Source organism: Mustela nigripes, chromosome 14 (assembly GCF_022355385.1).
Source record: "Mustela nigripes isolate SB6536 chromosome 14, MUSNIG.SB6536, whole genome shotgun sequence".
Lineage (NCBI taxonomy): Eukaryota > Metazoa > Chordata > Mammalia > Carnivora > Mustelidae > Mustela > Mustela nigripes.
The window spans coordinates 100,940,448-100,962,182 of NC_081570.1; the positions used below are offsets into that span (position 1 = coordinate 100,940,448).

The following is a 21,735-nucleotide window of genomic DNA, read 5'->3' on the forward strand; positions in this document are numbered from 1 at the left end:
AATGGAGTTGTAACATGCAAGCCATGGAGTGCTTTACAGTTCTCTTATTACAGTCAGCGTTTATCAAGACTGTTGTAATCACCGGTATTGTGACAGTTGGTATTCAGGATATTTGGTAGATGGGTCAGGAACCTGAACCTCCCCAAGAAATCAAGTAAAGATTATTAAATTCTTCTAAGGTAGACTCCTGGCTTGGCCCAGCTTCCCTTCAAGGGGGTAGGGAGGGGTGGAGGATGAGAGTGGCCATTGTTGGCTACACTAACATTTCCACGGGAGTAACTTGGCAAGGAAGCCCACAAGGAAGCAAGCCAGGCAGCCTGGGGCTGCTTGGGTGTGTGGGGTGGGGGGAAGAGGGTAGGAGCACTTACCAAGAACTGTGCTGTGTCTTAAATCCCCAAAGGTATTATTGAGGGAGTGAGACCCACACATGAGACCCTGCCATGGAAGGGGGTGGGTGGGGACTAGAGAATGCTGACTTTTCTCTTCGCTTTCAGGGAGGCAGTCTGGCTGGACCAGCAGGGGTTCTGTCCTTTGACATTCTTGTTTGTGAAGATGGAAAACTTAATATCTCTGGAGTCAAGCTTTTACTTGAGATAACTGAAACCTTGTGTCTTAAGGTATATCCATGTCTTTAGACTACATTTATACTCAATAAGGACTTTTTTAGAGAGAAATTTTGGTATATTATATATAATTGTTCAGGTAGCTGTAGGGCGAGTCTCAGTAACATAATGTGAAAGTGAAGTTTAAAAAAGCCCCAATTTTTTTTTCCTCCTCTTAGCCAGGAGACCTCTAAATTGTTACCCAAAACAAAGGTCCCTCATTTCATGACAGTGTCTGTACCTAGAGCTTACTGCTGTACTCTCTATGTGGGGTTTCTAACACAATACCTCCCTTGCATCCAGAGATTAAGTTGGGGTATCTCTAAAGGTAAGGGCGTGGATCTTTCCTATTTGTCAGATGGAGTGTGACGTAGCTGACCACCAGCAGATCTCCCTCCTTGGTTTGCTTGCCTGTGCTATGAGTACAGCAGCCCACGGAGATCCCATCCTGGGTTATAGAACCCCTCACCCCTGCGTTTCCCAGTATGCCCCACTTAGCCTACAGCCCCCAGTGTTCAAGGCCAGGGCAAATTGCACACATCTTGCACTACCCATCAAAGAACAGAGAAGTCCTCGTACTTCTGAAAATCCGAGGAACTGCTTAGCCGTAAAGATAATGCAGAGTGGACTGTGGTGCCCTTGTTCTCCCAGTGCTGGTAATCGGACACATTTGCTACAAAGTTAGAAAATGACATGTTTTTTTAAACTGCTCAAGTAAGTAGTACCTTGTCTTCATCTTTCATCTCTGATCTATTGTGCGCCTGGGGCAGGTCACCAGAGAATGACAAGCCAAGAGCTCTGTGTGGTAAACCTTTTTTGTGTTCCCAAGAGAAGTTGTGGAAGCCCAAGCCTAGTTTTATGAATTTAAGCTAAACTTGGGTTGTTGTTTGAGTTTCTTGGTCTCATGCAGATCTCTGGGCTGCGTGCATTACTCTGTGTGTGTGTGTTTTAGGGGTTAAAGGGAAGAAAGGCATAATCTGAGGGGTTACTTGGGATGAAACATTACTCTGGTTAGATAAGGCCCATTGCTTTTTTTTATGATGTCACTGACGTACACAGGGCAATACAGAAAAATGTGTTGTGCCATCCTGGTGTTTTGGCCGTGGCCAGGCAAGCTGGCATAAACTATATTATGATGAGGCAGATTATGTGTTTAAATAAGCCAGTTGGGTCCGGCAGTAGAGCTGATCTCTTGTGATGCTTCCCAGACTTCTGGTCGCAATCCTTTTGATCCTTTCACTGCATGCATTAGAAAGAAGCTCATATTTGGAATTTAAGTGGTTTAGATGAAGCCTCTTTGCATAACCCAGATATGTAGGAAAGAGCCTTATGAACTGTTTAGAATCAATAGATTTTGTACAGCTGGGCCCCTCTAGTCTGCCCTAGAACTGTTTGCAGAACTTCTTGGAACAACAGGGAAAAAGGAATATGAAGAAGTAATTGCTGATGTTAAGTCACTACATGTTGGAGATTTTTTAGTCTCGGCGGAGCCTTTTGGAGGCTTGGTCACTAAGCTGCATTGAGTATTGACTTCTTGGATGACTGTGATTGAGTCGGTAGTTAAGTGCTTCCCAGGCAGCGGTTGGTGCCAGGTGCTGAGGAGGCCAAGGCAGTGAGTGGTATGTAAAAAGGCCCATGGAAGCACTCTGGAGCTGGGATAGCTTCCTAACGTTCGTGCTTGTTTGTCTTAGTCTTCCTGTGAGCCCCAGGAAGGCAGGGCTTGGTGCTCCCTGCTGAATCCCTGGTGCCCCGAGCGGGGCCTGGGGCACAGAAGGTGCTCCTGTGAATTGGATACAGTTCTCTGCTGGCTTCAGCTGCCAGTCCTTTGAGCAAGGGAAGTCTCCTTTAGGTGGATTCATTCTGGTGGGCTAAAAGCCTGGGGGCTTTTTGACTGGGAAGCTCCCAGCCTAAGATGCCGGCTGGTTTCTGGGCCTTTTTCTAAATGGTGGCCTCCGTTTGGTAGGTCTGGAGCCGAGGGGCCGAGCCTGCAAATTGGCCAGCAGCTGAAGCTCCTTAAGCCCAGCTCCAGCCCTGCTCTCTTCCAGCATTCCCCATCCTGCTCTTCCTGCCCCTCCACCCCAACCCCAGCCTCACATGGCTCGCTCAGCCTTTCTCTCTCCAGTTCACTCGGCTGCTGGTTCTGCTGATCTTTTATCTTTTTCGCTTTTTGTTTCCCACTGCCATCACTGACCTGGTTCAGGGGCCTGTTGACAGCAGCTCCATGAGAGCAGCACGGGGCTCTTCCTGCCCCTGCCCAATTCCATATCCCATGCCCCTTAAACATCACCTGAAGAACTCCCAGAAACTGCCCATCCCTCCAGAAGCAAAGCTTCTTTTCAGGACCTGTCCCCTTCAGACCTTCTCTTCATTCTCCACCTCCCCTGGACGAGTCTTCCTGACCACCTTCCTTTGCCTCACAAAATTCATACTCAAAAGTTGGCACAAATCACTGCTCTTCCTTCCTTATCAGACTAGGTGTTGACCCAGCTTTAGATCCTGAGGTCACCCCAGCTGCGGGTCCCCCATATCTCATTACCTATCTCTTTTTTTTGTTTTAAAAATTTTATTTATTTGACAGAGAGCGAGATATCACAAGTAGGCAGAGAGGCACACAGAAGGAAGGGGGAAACAGGCTCCCCGCTGAGCAGAGAGCCCAACGAGGGGCTTGATCCCAGGATCCTGAGATCCTGACCCAAGCCAAAGGCAGAGGCTTAACCCACTGAGCCACCCAGGCGCCCCGAATTACCCACCTCTTCACAGTTCTGCCGTGTACCTTGTTTTCTGTATTCTGTTTCTACTTTCAAATCTTCCAGTGGATGAACATACAAAGTCCCATATCTGTTTCCATATTCACGCTCTGTGGGCCCATTTTGAGAAGAAAATCATTCACAAGTCTTGAACTGCATCTACTCCCTCATGTTGCCATGTGGTTCTCTCCCCTGGCTTAGCCTTACCCGAGGGTGGGAGAACGGGTCATCCTCCACCTTGCCTGGCTGTCTACACCCTACCCCCAAACACATCCTCTTTATCCCTGACTTGTACCTATGGCCAAGGAGGTGGGCACTACAGCCAATGGACCCTGTGTGGTCTTGGCCAGTCAGGGCTCTCACACGGAGGCAATGGCCAGGTGCCATGGTAGGAAGAATGCAGATCAAGGAGGAGAGATGAAGTGGATATAGAGTGAGCATGTGCCCCGAGTCCAGGCCCTGGTTGGGCTTGCTCAGCTGGGACCTAGTGTCCCAGGCCTGTCCTGGTCTCTCGCTTCCCTCCTCCCTGCCTCTGTGACCGTCTTGGGCTGTGAGGATACACCCCCACCTCTTTAGGCTTTGGCTTCCTCATTGTTGTAAGGCCAGTGGACTGGTGCCATCCCGGAGAAATAGGAGAGACCCAGTTAAGTTCCTAGCAGTCATCCCATTGAAGAGTAAAAATAAACAGGTGAAACTCATTTTAATTATCTTATTTAAGCCCTCATAGCAAATGTTAGCCTTTCCGTATATAATCAATATAACAAAAAGATTAAGGAGATACTTCCTTTTTTCTTTCTCCCCCTCCTACTGAGTTCTTGAAATCCAGAGTGTATTCCGTGTTCACAGCACGTCTCCATGGTCTCAGTGTGGACTTGGCCCGTGTCAAGTGCTTAAGGGCCATGCGAAGCTTGTGGCTACAGTACTGAGTAGCACGGGTCCAGACCAGCTGCCCAGTGGCTCACTCTGCAGTTCTGATTCTGCATGAGTGGGAGGCAAGCATTAGCAGCAGGAGGTTATGGAAGGAGAGCATGAGTCTGGGCAGAGGTCTTTGTCACTTGCTTACTAACAGATCGTCCGCTCCTAGAACAGCGACGGGAACATAGTAGGCACTCACATACCAGAAAGAACGAAAGGAAATTCTGTCATTGTGACCAACTTACTGCTAAGCATTCACCCTGTGAGTCAGGCCTGCCACTAAAACACAGGATATTTGATTTTTTGTCTGGTGCTCACTCTTACGTTTTTCTCCAGTTTCATAGAGCATAATCACCAGGTAATAGAATTTCAAAGAATTGCAGATGAAATCTTCTGACACTGGCAGGGGACCAGGGCTCAAGCAACTTATCAACAATTAAAATATATCAACAACTGAAATTTTGAAAATGCAAGAAGAAGGAACTTCCAAGTAACAGGTGTCTGTGAGCTGCCAAATGACAGCAACGCATGACTTGGCATATGCTAATTCAGTGATAATTATTCCTAGAGGACCATATCTGTGACCCACACAGCTCCACACATGTAGAAATACCAAACACGGGTACTTGGCTGCCTGGTGCAGCTGGTACAGAAATAGGGACAGAAATATGTACCTCATGGTCTTGCCCCTTCACTTAAACATATGTGACTGTGTGTGTGTGTGTGTGTGTGTCTGTCTGTCTGTCTCAAGTGTGATAAGTGCTATATTGAGCTTGGCCCTTTCCTGATAAGGCCCAGGGATGCTGCTAGGGATGGGACAGCAAGCTGAGGCCTGCCTTGTGGACATCTGATGCCTGCTCCAAGTTCTAAGCCAGAGGGTTAGGTGGTGTGTGACCCTTGATAAACCCTGGGGTCTGGCAGCCCTTAGACCCTGTGGACTGTATGGAAACTTAGCCATCCTTACAGTAAACAGCCTCCTAGGAATCGTTCTATTTTTCTCAGTCTAGTCAGTCTCAAAAATGGTGGGGGCCGGCTCTGACGATCTCTTTACATGAGTCAGACCAGTAACATCTCTGATTTAGAAAGAGGTATTTCGTAGGAGGAAGTGGGGCGCCAAGTTGCAACAGGGATTCTTTCCAGTTCAAGTGGTGTATGTAGCACTTAATATTGCTGACACTCTGGAAAAATCAGGACTTCTGTGCTTAGCTTCCATCTAAAGATGCCCGTGTGGTGACCTGGTTAATGTTTACACTTGCGACGATTTCAGGGTATTCCTTTAAGCCTGTGTACTTCTGCGGTGCCCCGTTACAGCATCTGGGCCTGTGTTTTGATTCTGTTTCATGCTGTTTGGCAGCCCCAGCATGAGCTCTTCCAGTGTTATCTCTCCAGCCACACTTGCTCAAGCATCCTATTTTGAAAGACGAGAAAGTGTTTTCTGCGTGGAGTTCTTGCAGGGTGGGTGTCTGTGGACAGAGCCCAATCTCTGATAACCATTAAGACCGTTTGTGGGCATCCGTGGGAAGCGAGAACTGGGGAGGGCCCCTCGAACTCAAAGCTGGCTGCAAAGCCAGGCGGCCCTGGTTTCTGGTGGCCCGCTTCTGCTTAAGTCCCGGGTTTCCCCTTCCTTCAGCTACGGTGGCACCGCAGCTGCTATGGGAATCATACCAGGTTTGGGGGCTGTGGCGCACGTGGGCATTCAGTGGCTGGGACACTCCTGATAACCCTGAGAAAATAGCTTGAGACCTCCAGCTGGACGTTCCCAAGCAGAGAGTGGGAACAGGCCAGCTGTGGGATTTCTGGTGTCACTGACTCAGGACTGTCTTCTCTGGGCAGAGCTCTGTGGCACGGTGCTGTTGTTTCTTTGAACGGAGGTAGAGTGTATTTGCGGGTGTTCTAGAAAAAGCTAACATGCAATATATGTTACTGGCCTTTTAAAAACAAGGCATTATTTAATCTGGTTCTTTTGCCCTGGGCTGTCTGCTAATGCAAACTCTCGCATGGACATTCACATGAAACTTAGCTGTGTGTCTTGGTTATCCGTACCATTTTCATGCATTTGGAGGCAGGGGAGTCTCCAGAATGTGGCCTCCTCCCTGGTGTGGGGGCTGAGCCCTGGCGAGGGGCTGGCTGCTTGGCAGACAGAGCCCCTGGTCCTCTGTAACTCCTGGCCTTCCCCATGCATTCAAGGATGGAGGGAGGACTTCTCTCCAGAAAGCCACATCTAGATTGGAGCCTGGTCTTTCTCCTTGCTTCCCACTGTCTGCTGTTGTTGCATTTATAAGTCCCTGGGTCTCCTGGCTGCCCGGTTTGTTTCTCGAGGACGTAGGTATCTCAAGGGCCAAACTCTGTGCCATTGGAAAGGTGGCAGGTGTGCAGGCTTGGGTTAAGCATGTGCATGTTTGTCGGGCTGTGCCAGGCAGTCCTGTGTTCGGCTCTGTTCCAGCTCCCTTTCCCGAGCCTGCCTGAGGGGTGTCCATCCCTGCTTGCAAACTTACCTACCTTCTTTCTGCAGCCCCAGTTGGGTTATCAGTTTCTGGGATCTAGAAAGCTGCCTTCTTGTCTGCAGAGTGTCCTGTTCTGTTGCTTTATCAGCAGATCAACACTGCCGATCTTCCAGCCAGCAGAGCGCATCCCCGCAGCTTTCCCCGCACTCTCTGAGAACCACTGCCTGGCAGCCTGGCTGGCATCCAGCTGCTCCATCCAAGGGAGCAACCTGGGCCTTCATCTTCCAGCCCTTGCTCTTTTAAAACCCGAGCGTAATGATGAGCATTTCTGTACAAAATTACCTTCCATTCTGCTGGATTCCAGCCAGATCCAGCTATGGATCCTTGAAGCCATGATAATCCCGAGGGGGAGGGTCTCTGTGCTAACAGCTCTGAGGTACTCATGCTTGGGACTGCTTCTGCCTTGCCTCCGGCACCTGCCATCTAGCCTGCCTCACTTGGGGGCCTTAGTGCATCTAGCCACCTGCCTTCCTATCCTGCCATCCTATAAAAAACCTTCTTACCTTTCACCTCTTTCCCTCCACTTATTGCTGGCTAGTTTTTACAACTACCAGAGCAGCTAGCTTCTCTTCCAAGCCCCATGCACACCCCAACACTTGCACTCAAACTATCCACCCCCTAGAAAGTCCTTCAGTTCCATTTGTGCCACTTACCAGCGGGGCATCCTTGGACAGTTAACAACCTCTTTGTTCCCCAGTCCCCTTTCCTGTCAAGCAGGGGTAATAGTAGTGTTGGTTGATCCAGGTAAAGCTGGATCAGATAGAGTTTGGTGGTACATGTTAGGGCCCCTGGCTAGACCTTGAGTCACATTTGGTCTGTCCCCTCAGAAAGAGGGCCTGGATGGCTAGGAACCTGCTGGCACCTGCTGGAGCTTCTGAGGTAGGGAGGCATTGGTTTCTGAGTAGATCGTGTTGGTAAGATGTTTGTGTTATGAAACCGCTGATGTGCCTCCCCATTGAGAAATAGGATTTCCCACACCATGGGCAATGAATTGCCTTTTCTGGTGCCTCTCTGAGAGGCGCCTCTAAAGACACCTTGGGCATCTTCGAGGATGAATGCTGACTCATGTCCTTTGTTCAGCTGGAATCTTCTCTAACGTGGGCTGTGAAAGGTGATTGGTTCAAGCTTTGCTGTTCTCCGTGTATGTGGTGGGGATAAAGTGTCACTGTTACGGGGGTAACTTTCTTCTTTTTTGGGTAGGACAAATACAGTCTCTGTTTTAGAGGATCACTGTCGTCGCAGCAAGAACTGGTGATCTCAGGGCACCTGTGGGCTTGTGACAGGAGCCTCTGCCCTCTCCCCTCCTCCCACCCTGCCAGTGGCCGAGCGAGTTCGGTGGGAACTGTTGCCAGTTCCAAGTGTTTGAAATTGGCTCCAGAGTTGAGGATCCGGGGGTCAATTCACTTAAACTTTTCCGATCCTTATTCCTTAATTTGTGCAGAAGGAACTGTTGTACCTTCCTCAGAGCGCTTGTGACGATGAAACAGGATTGACGTGAAGGGGCTTATGCTATATACCCTTTCTTTTGCACACACATCTGCACCTTCATTTTACAGTAAGGCCCAGAGTTGTGGTTCTCATCCGCCTGGGTTGCTGAAAGAATTGGTAGGCTAGAAGAGTATGGTGTAGGTGCCGCCTCCTTCACATCTGATTAAACGCTCCAGGTTTTTATATGAAATAAGTAGTTTTTTTTTCCCCCCCTGAAAATGCCCTCTGTGGTATACTGGAAGGGGAAGAGTTTGTGTGGAAGATGCCTCCCTCAGGTGCATGGGTCCCCTCTCAGCCCGGAGCTAAGGACAGCAAGTGTCTTTGTTGTGGATACACACCACCTGTAGTCTGTCACCAGGCTTAGTCCATTGCCCATGGCTGGGTCTCTTACCTTGAGCCTCAGAAGTGTTCCTAGGAAGGTCCAGGCTTTTGAGGTAACATCCAGAAACCGTAAAAGGAAATGTCATCAAAGGAATGTTGAAATGTGTTCGAGTTTCTTTTGTATTCTTAAACCCCAGCAGGGTCAGAGGAAGAGGGTGGTGCTCAGTTGTCTCTGGAGGGGATGGAGGGCTGCCATAGCTGAGAGCCTCCGTTCACACCTCAGCATTTCCATGAAAGCTCTGGCACAGTAGCTTCTAGAGCTTTCTCGTGAAATACCGCAGACTAAGACTTACATACACATTGTCCTTAACTTTGCAGGTGGACATTTCCACAGGTACTGAGAACTCTTTGGACAGTGTCTATGTCTAATACCTGGTACAAATAGGAATCAGTGTTGATCCAACCTAAGCCCTTGAACTTAAGACCCAGAAGTATTACGTGGGCTTTCACGCCCATCTCTAGCTTGTCTGCCTGTCTGTCCAGCTGGCCCACCTTGAGGCCCCTCATGGTTTCATAGCCTCTGTCACTCTTATTTCTGGGCTCTAGACAAGCTAAGAAGCAGGACTAGAAATAGCTTTCTCTTTCTTTTTCTTTTTCCTATTTTCTTTTCAGTTAGGGCTTAATCATAGGTTTTCAGCTCAACCTGCCTTTGAGGGCCTTGGTCCCAGGCCATAGGAATCAAAGGTAAGTTAGAGGTGAACTTGTCCTTAGGGAATATGGTTTATTCTTTTTTGGCTTGGTCAGTCTTTTCCTCTCCCCTTTTTCTGCCATTCCTGCAAACCTGTCTTCTTTCCATGTGCACATTCTAGCCTTCTGCTGAAGCCAGATGAAGAAAAGGGAATTCAGGGGGCACCTGCAGTGGTTAGTCGTCACAAATCCAACTTTTTAGGAGATTAAGTACTTGAACTGAGTAGACAGACAGTCATCCTCACTTGTAAAATGGTGCCTAAATTTCCAAATCAGTGAGAAATCCTGGTTCCTACCTTGCCCACTTTCTGCTGTGCAGAATATAATATGAAACCGCTTCTCAGGCAGTTAAAGGAAAATTAAACACTAGTTTGAATTTACCAGACTTCACATTAATTTTGTTTTCTAGTCATCATTTTGTTACTTCTGCTAACTAAAATTTGTCTGTCTTTAACCTGGGCCTTTCTTGAGTTGAGAATGTGTTCCACAGGATTCTTTTATATGCAGATTATAACGTTGTTGATCTCAAGTGGTTAATTAAAACTCCAACTGTTACACTAAGCTCTGGTGTGTTATCTAAGCCCTCAGGGCCTATGACTTGGATTTATTCTAGCAATACCAGTGTTTGTTGGAGTCACTAAAAAAAAAAAAAATGTACTTTTGATATTTGGAATTGTTTGGATGGGCGAGAGAGAACAAAGAATTCCTTTGTAATCATCATCAGTAACTTATTTTGGGCCCTTCTAATGGGCTAAGTGCTGACTATGAACCCAGCCTAAATTTGAGCCTTCAGTAGCTTGAGCTCTTCCATATCTAAGGCATAGTAAACTGGAAGAATTAAGAACTACACCACATTTCTCATTTGTCATGTTCTACAATATGCTTTTATATGAGCTACTTTTTTCTAAAAGTGAACTCCATTGTTCATATGATTGTCAGAAGGCCTTGGTACCCAAGAGGCCAAACACAGGCATCCCAGGTTCCTGGTAAAGTGCTGATTGCATTATTAAGTTTCTTGCAACTGTAGCCAGTAATCAACATAACAGCACCATGAGGGTCACTACCATATGTCTGAACTGAGAAATAGCCATGCCTATAAACCTACAAAAAGTCACTTTGGGATAACAAACATAGGGTCTAGATTAGGCAGATTATCCATTATTTTCAAAGTCTGGAGGATTTTTGACAAACAATGGACATATTCTATTAAAACAGTAGAGAAGTAGAAACTTGACCAAAAACCATTTTAGGGGAAAAACAGGGACCAGTCCCTCCTCCCCGCCTGCCCCAGAGATCCACATTGAAGTCTCGGAGGGGAAGCTTCTATGTTTATTTGATTTGGGGACAGAGTTGGCGGGGTGTGATAGGAAAGAACTAAATAAGGCAGCAGATGAGTTAGAAGGCTTGTGGGGGAGAGGTTTTCAGACCTGTTTCATAAGATTTTAACTATTTTCAATTAATACACATATAGGTTCTCAATTCAAAAAGGATAATAAAAGTTTCCTTTGTCCCATCTCCCAGTCTAGAGCGGGTATTTGGTATAGGTCGAATTACTTGTGTTTCCTTCCAGAAATCTGTAGAAATGTACAAGTGTGGGCTTGTGCTTTTACACAAGCAGTGTTGGTTTTTTATGAATAAATCTTGACTAGCATTTCCCATTCTTATAGATAGAGAGCCACCTCCATTCTTTGGGACAACTCCATGCAATCGTATACTGTTGTACACATGCATTGTCATTCACCTTCCACTGATGACTCTGTAGCTTTACAAATAATTCTCCAGTGACTAGCCTTGTGTATACTTGCAAGTATACCTGGAGGATAAAATCAGAAGTAGATTTCTTCAAAGTAGAATTGATATAAAGAGTACATTCATTTAAAATTGAGAGTCCCACACTGTTCTTTAGAGAGAACCTAAGGGGAGTGTGCCAACGGGTGTCTGCTTCTTGAGCGCTGTCATTCTGATAGGTAAGAATGATTCGGTGAAATTTTAATATGCCCATCCTTTAAGGTAAGGTTGAATGGGTTGTGTATCTGAGCCACTGTTCATGTATTTTTCCCCTTCTTCTGTTGGGGTGCTATTCTTTCTGACCTGTAGGAGCTCATTCTTCATTATTAAGATAAGTACTTTGCCTCACACTGCAAATAGTTTCCTAGTGTTGCCTTTCTGCCTTCGTTATGGTATTTTTACCATGTAGATATTTTTATTTTCCTGTATCAAAAGTTTGACTTTTATGTTTTATGTGATTCAGAAAAGACTGCCTGCTCTTCATTTGTGTATATAGATTCCATGTTTCCCCAGGACTCTTAGGGTTTTTCCTCTTATGCTAAAGTCTTTAATTCGTCCATCTAGAGCTTAGTTTGGCACAAGACAAGGAGCCACCTTGTTTATTTTTTTTTAAATGTAGATCACTATCTACATGTCTAAACTTTTTGTCTCTACTGTTTTGAAATGCCTCCATTATTATATATGAAATCCTTCATGTATTACATTTTATTTCTAGATTTTAAAAATTCTATTCCAACAATCTGTCTTTTTGTACCAATACCATGCTCTTTCAATTATTTTGTCTTCATAATATCTCTTATGGGGCTGATATGTACATCATTCTTGTTTCTCATAACGTTTCTGGCCATTCCTGCCCCTCCTCCCATATGAACCTTACAGATTTTCAATCTAAAACAGATTCTGACTTTGAACCTACTACAAGTTTAGAGATTCGAAAATATATGAAAGGTCTCGTACTCTGATCATCTTCTCGCCCCACTCCATCCCTGGAGAAGAAAATGATAGCTTCCATCACATTCTCACTGGTATTAAATGTTCCTCCTCTAAGAACTACTGTTCTAAAGATGGGAATAGTTCTGACTTTAATTGTAAAATGTCTTTTTTTCCTTACAATTCCTTTATTTTTTAAAAAAAGATTTTATTTATTTATTTGACAGAGAGATCACAAGTAGGCAGAGAGGCAGGCAGAGAGAGAGGGGGAAGCAGGCTCCCCGTTGAGCAGAGGGCCTGATGCAGGGCTCAATCCCAGGACCCTGAGATCATGACCTGAGCTGAAGGCAGAGACTTAACCCACTGAGCCACACCCAGGCACCCCTCTTACAACTCCTTTAAAAAAAAAAGAAAAGAAAAGATATGAGTCAAAAGTCATTCCTATCGTTATTTTCTTCTGCAACATTACTGAGGTTCTTCCGAGAGATACTCCTAAAATTAATTGTTATTTCTCTTCCAAGTTTTGATTCAATTGCTACTGCTCTGTCACTGTAACTTCTCACACCTGTATTGTAAATATGAAACTTGGTGGCATAATGTCAGGTGGTACACAGGGAGAGAAGGTTGTGTTCTTATGGGGAGATCAACATGCCTGATAGAAAGCTGTGTCACCGAATCATAGATAGTTTAGCTGTATCTTAAGACAAAGCTAGAGCCATACCTCTTTGCAGTCATTTGGACTTAATTGTGCAGTGCCCTGTGTAATAGGCACAGTGTACCGTATGCTGATCATAAAAGGGCCTACAAAGAACCAAATGTACATAGAGCACATTAAAAAGATGTTCTAAGTCTGACTTGAAGCCAAATGCACACAGTGAGCATGAAGTATTTTACCACAAATTTTGCTTCTAATCCTTACCCTAGGCATGCTTTGGTAGAATGATCTAGAGAGCCTAGAGCTTTTTAACACTGTCCAAACAGGTTTGAAAGGAAACTTATCTGCCCCTTGGCAAGCATTCTTCTGTAGCAAGCATGGGAGGGCTCAAGATTGGTCTTCCTAGAGCCTACTGGGATCATGTGACCACCCTTCCTGTTGCTGGCCAAACACATTCATCCCTTCAACCTTCAACCCCTTCAACCTCCCTAAAGGGAGCCTGTGCTCTTGCTTGAGAGGTACCTGATGGCCAGACTGGACAATTTGCTAGGTCTTGGTTGCACATTGCCTTCTGGCCCTCAATCCTAGCCTAGAGCTCATGTTGCCTTTGTGTCAGCTTATGTCCCCTCCCCATAAGTGAACTCTTCTGTGGCCTTCTTTTTCACCCTAATCAAGGGACACTCCTTTCTTCTACCTTTTATATTCCATTTTCTTTGTACCACACACTGTCTTTTGTTGCTACATTGTGTTCTCACCCACTTTCTTAACTGCCAGCTCCTGGAAAGCTTGTCTGGGGATGTCCAGTGGTGCCCCAACACTGACTGACAACCTTCACCATCACTGTGAGCGATTATGTCAGGCGAGGATCTCTGGGAGCAGTGCAAAGCTTAAAACCTGAGTTGGAACCGCAGGACAGGGATGGAGGGTGTGTGTTCAAGGGCAGTGGTTTCCAAACAGTGAAACTGCAGCAGTGGTTGGGATGGGTTTTGTGTGTGCCTAGCCAGTCAGGAAGGCTAATGGCAAGACTCTGTGCTCACACCAAAGTGTGAGGATAGCACCTTGACATTTTATTTCGGCTCTTAACGTCTGTCTAGCTCATGTTTGACCCACGTGGATCCACAAGCACCTTGATTTTCTAATACGACAGTGTTTGTTTTTACACATTAGGATTTCCAGGGATCTGTTGTATTTTATTTTCTGAAACGTATCACTTGGTTGAAAATTACTTTGGTAGCTATGGTTCTAGCAAGTGTAGTGTGAGACGGGATGTTTTTCTCCTAGTACTGAGGGCTCTCTTGATTCTCCTTAGGTAGCCTTGAGGTGTACTAGATTTCAAAATGCAGTGAGAAGATCGCACTGCCCTGAGGAAGTTTTCCATGTCCCATGGAGGGCCCTCTTTGCTGGCAGAGCTGTTGCACCACAGAGCTGACCCACGCCTGTGTTGCCAGGAATCCTGTCATCCAGACAGCTCCCTGGTGTCCCACTCTGGATACTGGAGGTGCTGGTTACAGCACCGACTGCTCCCATGAGGGAAAAGGATGTGGGGTTCTTGCCAGCAAGATATCTGTGCACCTGGTCTAGCAGGACTGGTCTGACTTCCTGTCCTCAGTGTGGTTGTGGCCCAGAGCTGAATCTTCCTGTCTTCATGGGGTGAAGGAAGTCTTTTCCTGGGAGGGGGGCACGGGGTGTGTGTCTTGTGTTCAGGCTGTCAGGGTGGTAGCTTAGGTATCAGCCAGTTCAAGATGTAGGTAGGCATGCAAAGGCTGGAGAGGGAATTCTGTGAAGAACAAGAATTAGCCAGACTGCTAGGCCTTCTACTGAGGAATGTGTGTGGGTTACTTTGTTTTAGAAATCTGTCTACTTCCTTTCACACGAACCACCCTCCTGCAGACAAAACAATCAAAGAAGCCGGCCCCACATAAAATAAAATTTGGAAGCAGAGGGTGGGTTTCTGTGTATGTCGTCCTCCCTCCACGCACAAAGCCTCTCCCATCTGTGAGCTGTACCCCTCACAGCAGCACCCAGCCATGGGCCCCTGTTGTCGCTTTGGGCGGGAAAATGGTTAGAGAGCCTGGAGCATCTGCCCTGAGTCCCTCGGGCTGCTTGGCCGTGTACAAGTGAGTCCTAACTCCGTTTCTCGCCCCCTCACTTTCAGTTTCCCTGCGAGCACGCCCCCCAAGATGGCAGAGGAGAGCAGCAACACCAGGGACTGCATGTCCTTCAGCGTGCTCAACTGGGATCAGGTGAGCCGGCTGCATGAGGTCCTGACCGAGGTCGTCCCCATCCACGGACGAGGCAACTTTCCAACCTTGGAGATAACACTGAAGGACATTGTCCAGACCGTGCGCAGCCGGCTGGAGGAGGCGGGCATCAGAGTGCAGGACGTCCGGCTGAATGGCTCCGCCGCAGGCCACGTCCTGGTCAAAGACAACGGCCTGGGTTGCAAAGACCTGGACCTGATCTTTCACGTGGCTCTTCCCACGGAGGCCGAATTTCAGCTGGTCAGGGACGTGGTGCTGTGCTCCCTTCTGAACTTCCTGCCGGAGGGCGTGAACAAGCTCAAAATCAGCCCGGTCACTCTGAAGGAAGCGTACGTGCAGAAGCTGGTGAAGGTGTGCACGGACACGGACCGCTGGAGCCTGATCTCCCTCTCCAACAAGAACGGCAAGAACGTGGAGCTCAAGTTCGTCGACTCCATCCGGCGCCAGTTTGAGTTCAGCGTGGACTCCTTTCAGATCATTCTGGACTCCCTGCTCTTCTTCTACGACTGCTCCAGCAGCCCCATCTCTGAGCACGTCCACCCCACGGTGATCGGGGAGAGCATGTACGGGGACTTCGAGGAAGCCTTTGACCACCTGCAGAACAGACTGATTGCCACCAAGAACCCCGAAGAGATCAGGGGCGGGGGACTGCTCAAGTACAGCAACCTCCTCGTGCGGGACTTCCGGCCCACGGACCAGGAAGAGATCAAAACTCTCGAGCGTTACATGTGCTCCAGGTTCTTCATCGACTTCCCAGACATCCTCGAACAGCAAAGGAAGCTGGAGACCTACCTTCAAAACCACTTTGCCGAAGAAGAGAGGAGCAAGTATGACTACCTCATGATCCTTCGCAGGGTTGTGAACGAGAGCACCGTGTGCCTCATGGGGCACGAGCGGAGGCAGACCCTGAACCTCATCTCCCTCCTGGCCTTGCGTGTGCTGGCGGAACAAAACATCATCCCCAACGCCACCAACGTCACCTGTTACTACCAGCCAGCTCCCTATGTCAGTGACGGCAACTTCAACAACTACTACGTGGCCCACCCTCCAGTCACCTACAGTCAGCCGTACCCTACATGGCTGCCCTGTAGCTAAGCTTGAGACCTGAGGGCTTACACAGTGGGAACCCCAATAGGGCAAAGGCTCTCAGGGAAGGGAGCCTCCTTCTAGGTGTAGGTGTTTGGCTTTTAAAGGGGAACTCAGCTCTGATTCTGCTCTTTTTTTTCTTTGTGCACCCATTGGAATGGGTCTACAGTCTATCATGAGCCAACCCTGAAGGGACCCGTTATTCCAGTGCCACTTTGGAAAATGCTATAGGAAGGACGACCTCTTCACATCTTTCCAGGATAGACACTAACACGCCATGTCCCCAACACACGCACGGGGAGATTGGAGCTCCGTGCACTAATGGAATCTGGGAGAAAGCTTGGGCAGTGTCTCTTCTCACTCAAGCCTAGAGTAGGCTCTGTTGGCCCTCATGGGATTCTCACCTGTTCTATGAGAGTTGTGGTTGCAGTCTATTTTCTTGTACCAATTTTAGCCAGGCAGCAAATGGTGGACATGAGTGTGGTCTCATGACTTCATTTTTGTTCAAGGGACTGAAATGCTTATGTTTATTCCCTGTTAGCAGAGCTGAGGGTTTCTTTCCTGAACAAACCAAAGCTCGTAGCTGGAGAATTGAGATCTGGTTGACAATGGTTTATGGTTTAGATGCTGAGCTCTCACGAGGAATCGTGAGATATTGCTGAGGGAAAAAAAAATGACCTTTGCTTGAAATGTAACTTGAAAACAAAATAAAATGTGGAACATAATGTTAAAGCAGAATTGTGGTGGTGGCGGCAGGGTGGGGGAGGGGGTGATAGTAAATAGGAAACGTGAATGTTCCGTTTTTTTTTTCTTTAAGGAATTCTTATTGAATGACACTCCCCCCGCCCCCTTCCCTTAGCTCATCACTTTAGTTTTGCTCTTCCTAAGACTAAGGATTGTGCTGAGTCTAGAGTCCTAGTAATAGCCAATGTGAGAGGGTCTTCCCATGTTTTAATTGGAAACCTGTTTTGGTCACATTCCCAGTATGACAAGCTGTTTTTCTGGAGTACCGTGGCTGATTCTTTTTTGTTTGTTTTTATTCTTTCTTCAAAAAATAGTGATTTCTTCTCCAGGCTATTTTTGGGCTGCAGATGAATTCAGGATTTTCAGTAGAAAGGAATGACTTGTGGAATGGCCTGCTGTTGTGGGCAGAGTTCTCTGGCTCACGATTGCTTTGGAATTGAACCCGCTGTCCCTGTGCTGTGTGCAAGGTGGAGGTTTAGGGCTCATTTGGGCTTGGTGTGCACTGGAGCTGCCAGGGCTCCTTGAATGATTAATTCTGGGGGATTTGGGGAAGAATGAAGTCAATGGAGAATGGTCATCCTTATTCTGGTAGACTTGACCATACTTGTGTCTGTTGTGCACTTTAGAAGGAAAACAGTGTTAATCTCCAGTCCAAAGCAAGCTTGGTAAATGGGAGAGTTCTAGGCTACTGCTTTCCCAGTCATTCAAATAAGGAAATTTTTGTGTTTTGAAACTTTTCTGGGATCTCTTAGGAAGCATCGCTCTAGGGTATTGAGGGCAGAGGAACTCAGTATGGCCAGCCAGCTTGGTCTATAAAGTGATTTCATAAAATCCATGCTCCTGAGTTTTTCCTTTCTTCCGTGGCCAGAAAAACCCCAAGCCCTGAGTGATTGCTTTCCTTTTTCCTTGCCTTACACAATGAAGATACTTTAAAAAAGAAAGGCTTAGCAGAAAACAAGTGGTTTCCCTTTTTCTGAAGATGGTATTTTCAGGGTTTTTTTTGGGAATGTGAGGTCTTGGTCCTCTTAAAAGCAGATAGGGCGTGACTGAGCCTCAGGGTCCAGCTGGTATCCGTGTTGTGTTACATTAGGTGAATAGAATCCACTTCTGTGTGTAAGTGACCGGCTCCGGTTTGCCTGTGAACCGTAGTTACATTTGAATGCTCTGGCTTTGAGTCTAGGCTAGTTCCATACTGAGGGGGTGCCCAGCATGCTTCAGGGTTAAAAGGGGGGGAATGAAGAATGAATCCTAACTTTAAAAACTATGTACTCATCCATAACATTAAAAGGCTGCCATTGTGGTCTAAGGGCAACATCTTTGTGCAAAACTGACAGATCTGATTAACTAAAACTTTGAGATGTGATGAAGCCACCAACATAAACACTTGCTAACAGAAGTCAGTATTGCTCCTACTAGAAGGCTTGAGGATCAGGGTGATGAGGCTCCAGATGAAGATAAAATCAGAACCATATCAAGTAATTAAATTTCCACTTTGCCCTTGGAGTTTTTTCTGCTTATATGTGTGTGTGTGTGGGGGGGGTTTTTTTTTCTTCTTCTTTTGCTGTTACTAGTTGTCTTCTGAGGATGAAGGGAAGCCCAGAAATGGTTAGAAATTCCCAGTCAGCCCCCTACCCCCTGCACCAGTTCTTTACCACCATTGCACCATGACCATCTTAGTGCAATCTGTTCACCTGAAGTTCTTAGTCAGCCCTGCCATTTGGGAGTTTGAAAGTAGACACGTGTTCTAGAATGTTCTACTACATCAGGGTAAAAAGCTGCACTGACCAAAGCTGAGCTTTTAAAACATCTCCCTGGTCCAGTGGTGTCTCTACCTGCTCTGCAAGGCCTTTGCCGGCCTCAGAATAGATTGGATAACCTTGAATTTCAGGTGTTTGGAAATTCCAGCTGAAACCTGCCTTTCATGCTGCTCACACAAGCACCAGGTCCCCTGAACTGGTACTGAGACCTGTGGTTCCTCTTTTTTGTGTGTTGAGTAACATGAAACTTGGCAGTGGTCAAGGGCACTAAAGTTCAAGTACAAATTCTAATATAAATCTAAGCAGTCTCATTTGCTTCAGGACTCTGAAGTTCTCTAATGCTTTTTGCAAGTATGCAGCTTGTTTTCCTGGCCTGCTTCTTGGAATCCATTTGAGCGGCAGTGAGATTAAAACAGTACCGTTTCCCCTCGTGTTGGCGGAAAGGCACAGCCTGAATTCCTGGCCTTAGGCTTCAGTCTCACCCTTACATTTTACTTTGGCATTAAGACACGATTCCTCACTCAACTTCAGCTCTGAAACGAAACTCTCTATCACGGACACCTTCCAAAGAAGGTTCCTGCTAAGTCCATGTGAGCTAGGGTGTTGCCCACACCTGGGAGCGCCTGGCAGCTGGGGAGAATCGGGGAGGAAAGATGCTGGGGCCCTGCTGTGTGCTGACAGATGTGGTTTGGTGTTCGAGTTCTCCCCTCTCTGCCCCTCACCTGATCTTTTTCCCCAGGGATTTGAGTTACTGCAAGCTGTGTATAAACCCATGTTTTGTGGTGACATACTAATAATCACATCACAATAATCACAGTGCCCCGAATCTGCTTATCCTTCTGCCTCCCTTAGAGCACTAGCTCCTTCCCTTCATGGTAGGTTGGGATTTTAACTAGCACCGCTTTGTTAACTTTGGGAAATGGTGCCACTTGAGAGTGACTTCCTCAGTTTAGGAATACCTTCTTTCTAGTGAACTTGCTAGTACTGCTGCCTGGTTTCGGGATGCTCCTAGATTCTGGGCTCAGATATATTGCTAGTTAATCCACCTGTGGGAAGAGACCCTGTAGCTCCCCAGGGCCATGATTTCCTGGATATCACTCTGGGGCTCTCTCTGAAGGAGAACCCATCTGTTGGATTTTGTAAGGTGAAGGACTCCTGTTTGCCAGGGTTGGAGTCCGATCCTTAATCTGGCAGAGACCAGGATGTCGCAGCTCATTCTGGAACCTACTCAAGTTTAGCCAATTACTTTCAGAGGACCAAGGGAGGATGGGTTTTAAAGACCTGGCAACTTTTCAGGATTACTTGTGGAGACTCCTGAAGGTGAGGATCAGGAAAGAACAAGTGTTTTCGTTTTTGTTTTGTTTTGGTGAGTTTTCAATCTTGTTTACCTATCACTTTTTCAAAAATAGTTTAAGTGTAAGCTAAAGAAAATGCTTGGAGGTTTGCCTAGGCTGGTGAGAGTTGGTAAAAATTGTCATGTGTGTTTGTATAGGAAGGTGAGAAGATGGTCCACTAAAGAGGAAGTTGTTAAATAATATGGATATGTGGGCGTTTTAAAACTCAAGTCATCTGGTCTCCACCCCCCCAAAGGATTAAAAAAAAATAGCTGCTTTAGGAAAATTAAGAGTATTTATCCAGTCATTTCCAAATTAATAAAGATGAAAAGTAAGATACTAATTAGACTGAATTGGAAACATTTTGTTATTCTTGATTTGCCTTTGAAATACAAATTTCTTAGTGATGCCTACAATATGTGAGGCTTCCTCTTTGGTGTGATGTTGCTGACCTTCCTATGTGATGAAGGTGAAATCACTTGTCAATGCAAACTGTATTAGAAGTTGATGAAATAAAGCTTTGAGTTTGAGAAATAAAGATATATTAAAAAAAAAAAAACAAAAAACCAAACCCCAAAACCTCACCTGTTATGGTCATTTCTCCATGTCTCAACAGTGAACTTGTTTTAGGTTTCAGGAAACCTGTTGCATGGCGGGGTGGGGGAGGGGTCAGTTAATAACATTCTTAGCCTTAGATATTTCTCTGAGAGATGGTGCTTTCTCTGGGGGAAGAGGTGTGTGCTCACCTTAAGGACTGTAATTCCCTTCACATCTGAGCTCTTCTCCAAGGTGCCCGACTGGTTTAAACTGAGTTGCATTTATTGACCCCAGTCTCTTGGCTAATGCCTACATCATGGGTATAGTCCTGGAATCTGCCTTCGCTGGCATCTTGTTTGATTTGGCATTAAAGACTAGGTTCTCTTGACCTTGATCTTGGCCCCAAACCCATTTTCAATAAGAGAACCACAATAGCTCAGCCTTCCTATATCCAACCACTACCATGGCTTCTTCATGTTTTAGAAGTATGGAAGTGATTCTGGATCTAAAACTGCTCAGGAAGGTTGGAGGGACTTTTCCTCTTCTCCCTCTGCCATCACAAGAATTGGGATGGAAACTCTTCCATCTTAGGTTTGCCTCCCAGCCCACTGCTGGGTCCTTTCCCTCCTCGGTACGGTGTGTTCCTTCTGAAATGCCCCTTGACTTTGGCCTTTTCGGTACTGCCTTCAGCTCCTGCCTGGGCCACTTCCTGAGTCTTGTCACTTGTCTCCCATCCGTTTGTCTTGATCCACCCGAGGGCTCTTTATAAAACACGTGCCTCTGCCCCTCACATGCATTTCAACCTGTTTAAGACCCTGCGATGCAATGGCACCTGTTGGACTTCAGCGCACACACGGAGTCCTGCAGGGCCAGCCCCAGCCTACCTCAGCAGCCTTTTCCTGCCTCTCTGCTGGGCAGGCTTACTTTCAGCATCAGAGAGCACATTTCATCCCATGTAGCCCAGCACACATTCGGACCTCTTGGGGCTCTGGACGGAGCTGTCCCACCCCAGGCTTCCCTGCCCACTGTTTCTGTTGGTGGGCTGACAGGGTTGCATCACTCCTTCCCTGTCCGTGCAAACACCTGTCCATTTCATGCCCCCGCTGACTGCCTCCCACACAACTGGAGGCATTCTGGTGCCTTGGATGTTGAACCCGGTGTTTTCATCCCTGGAGGACTTGGCCTGAGGCCGTAGCTGCGACAAGGCTGAGTCCTGGATATGAACCTGGCTGTGTTGTAATGCTACCCTCCAGCGCCAGAAAACGCGGGAGTCAGGGCATCGTCCGGACCAATATTTACATGTAACGCACTATTTGTAG

At 46.8% G+C, this 21,735-nt stretch overlaps 1 protein-coding gene across 2 annotated transcripts in view; it reads left to right on the forward strand.

Annotated features, from left to right (window-relative positions):
- The window catches only part of TENT5C (terminal nucleotidyltransferase 5C), a 21,799-nt gene extending 1,349 nt beyond the window's left edge, over window positions 1-20,450 (forward strand). Inside the window, exons 2-3 of one of the 2 annotated variants that reach the window (XM_059375863.1) lie at window positions 495-617; window positions 14,853-20,450. In XM_059375863.1, coding sequence (XP_059231846.1) covers window positions 14,878-16,053 — 1,176 coding nt within the window. In that variant the 5' untranslated portion in view covers window positions 495-617; window positions 14,853-14,877 and the 3' untranslated portion in view covers window positions 16,054-20,450. The remainder of the gene's footprint in view (window positions 1-494; window positions 618-14,852) is intronic. The other variant, XM_059375862.1, reaches the window with a different exon arrangement.
- The last annotated feature ends 1,285 nt before the right edge of the window (window positions 20,451-21,735 follow it).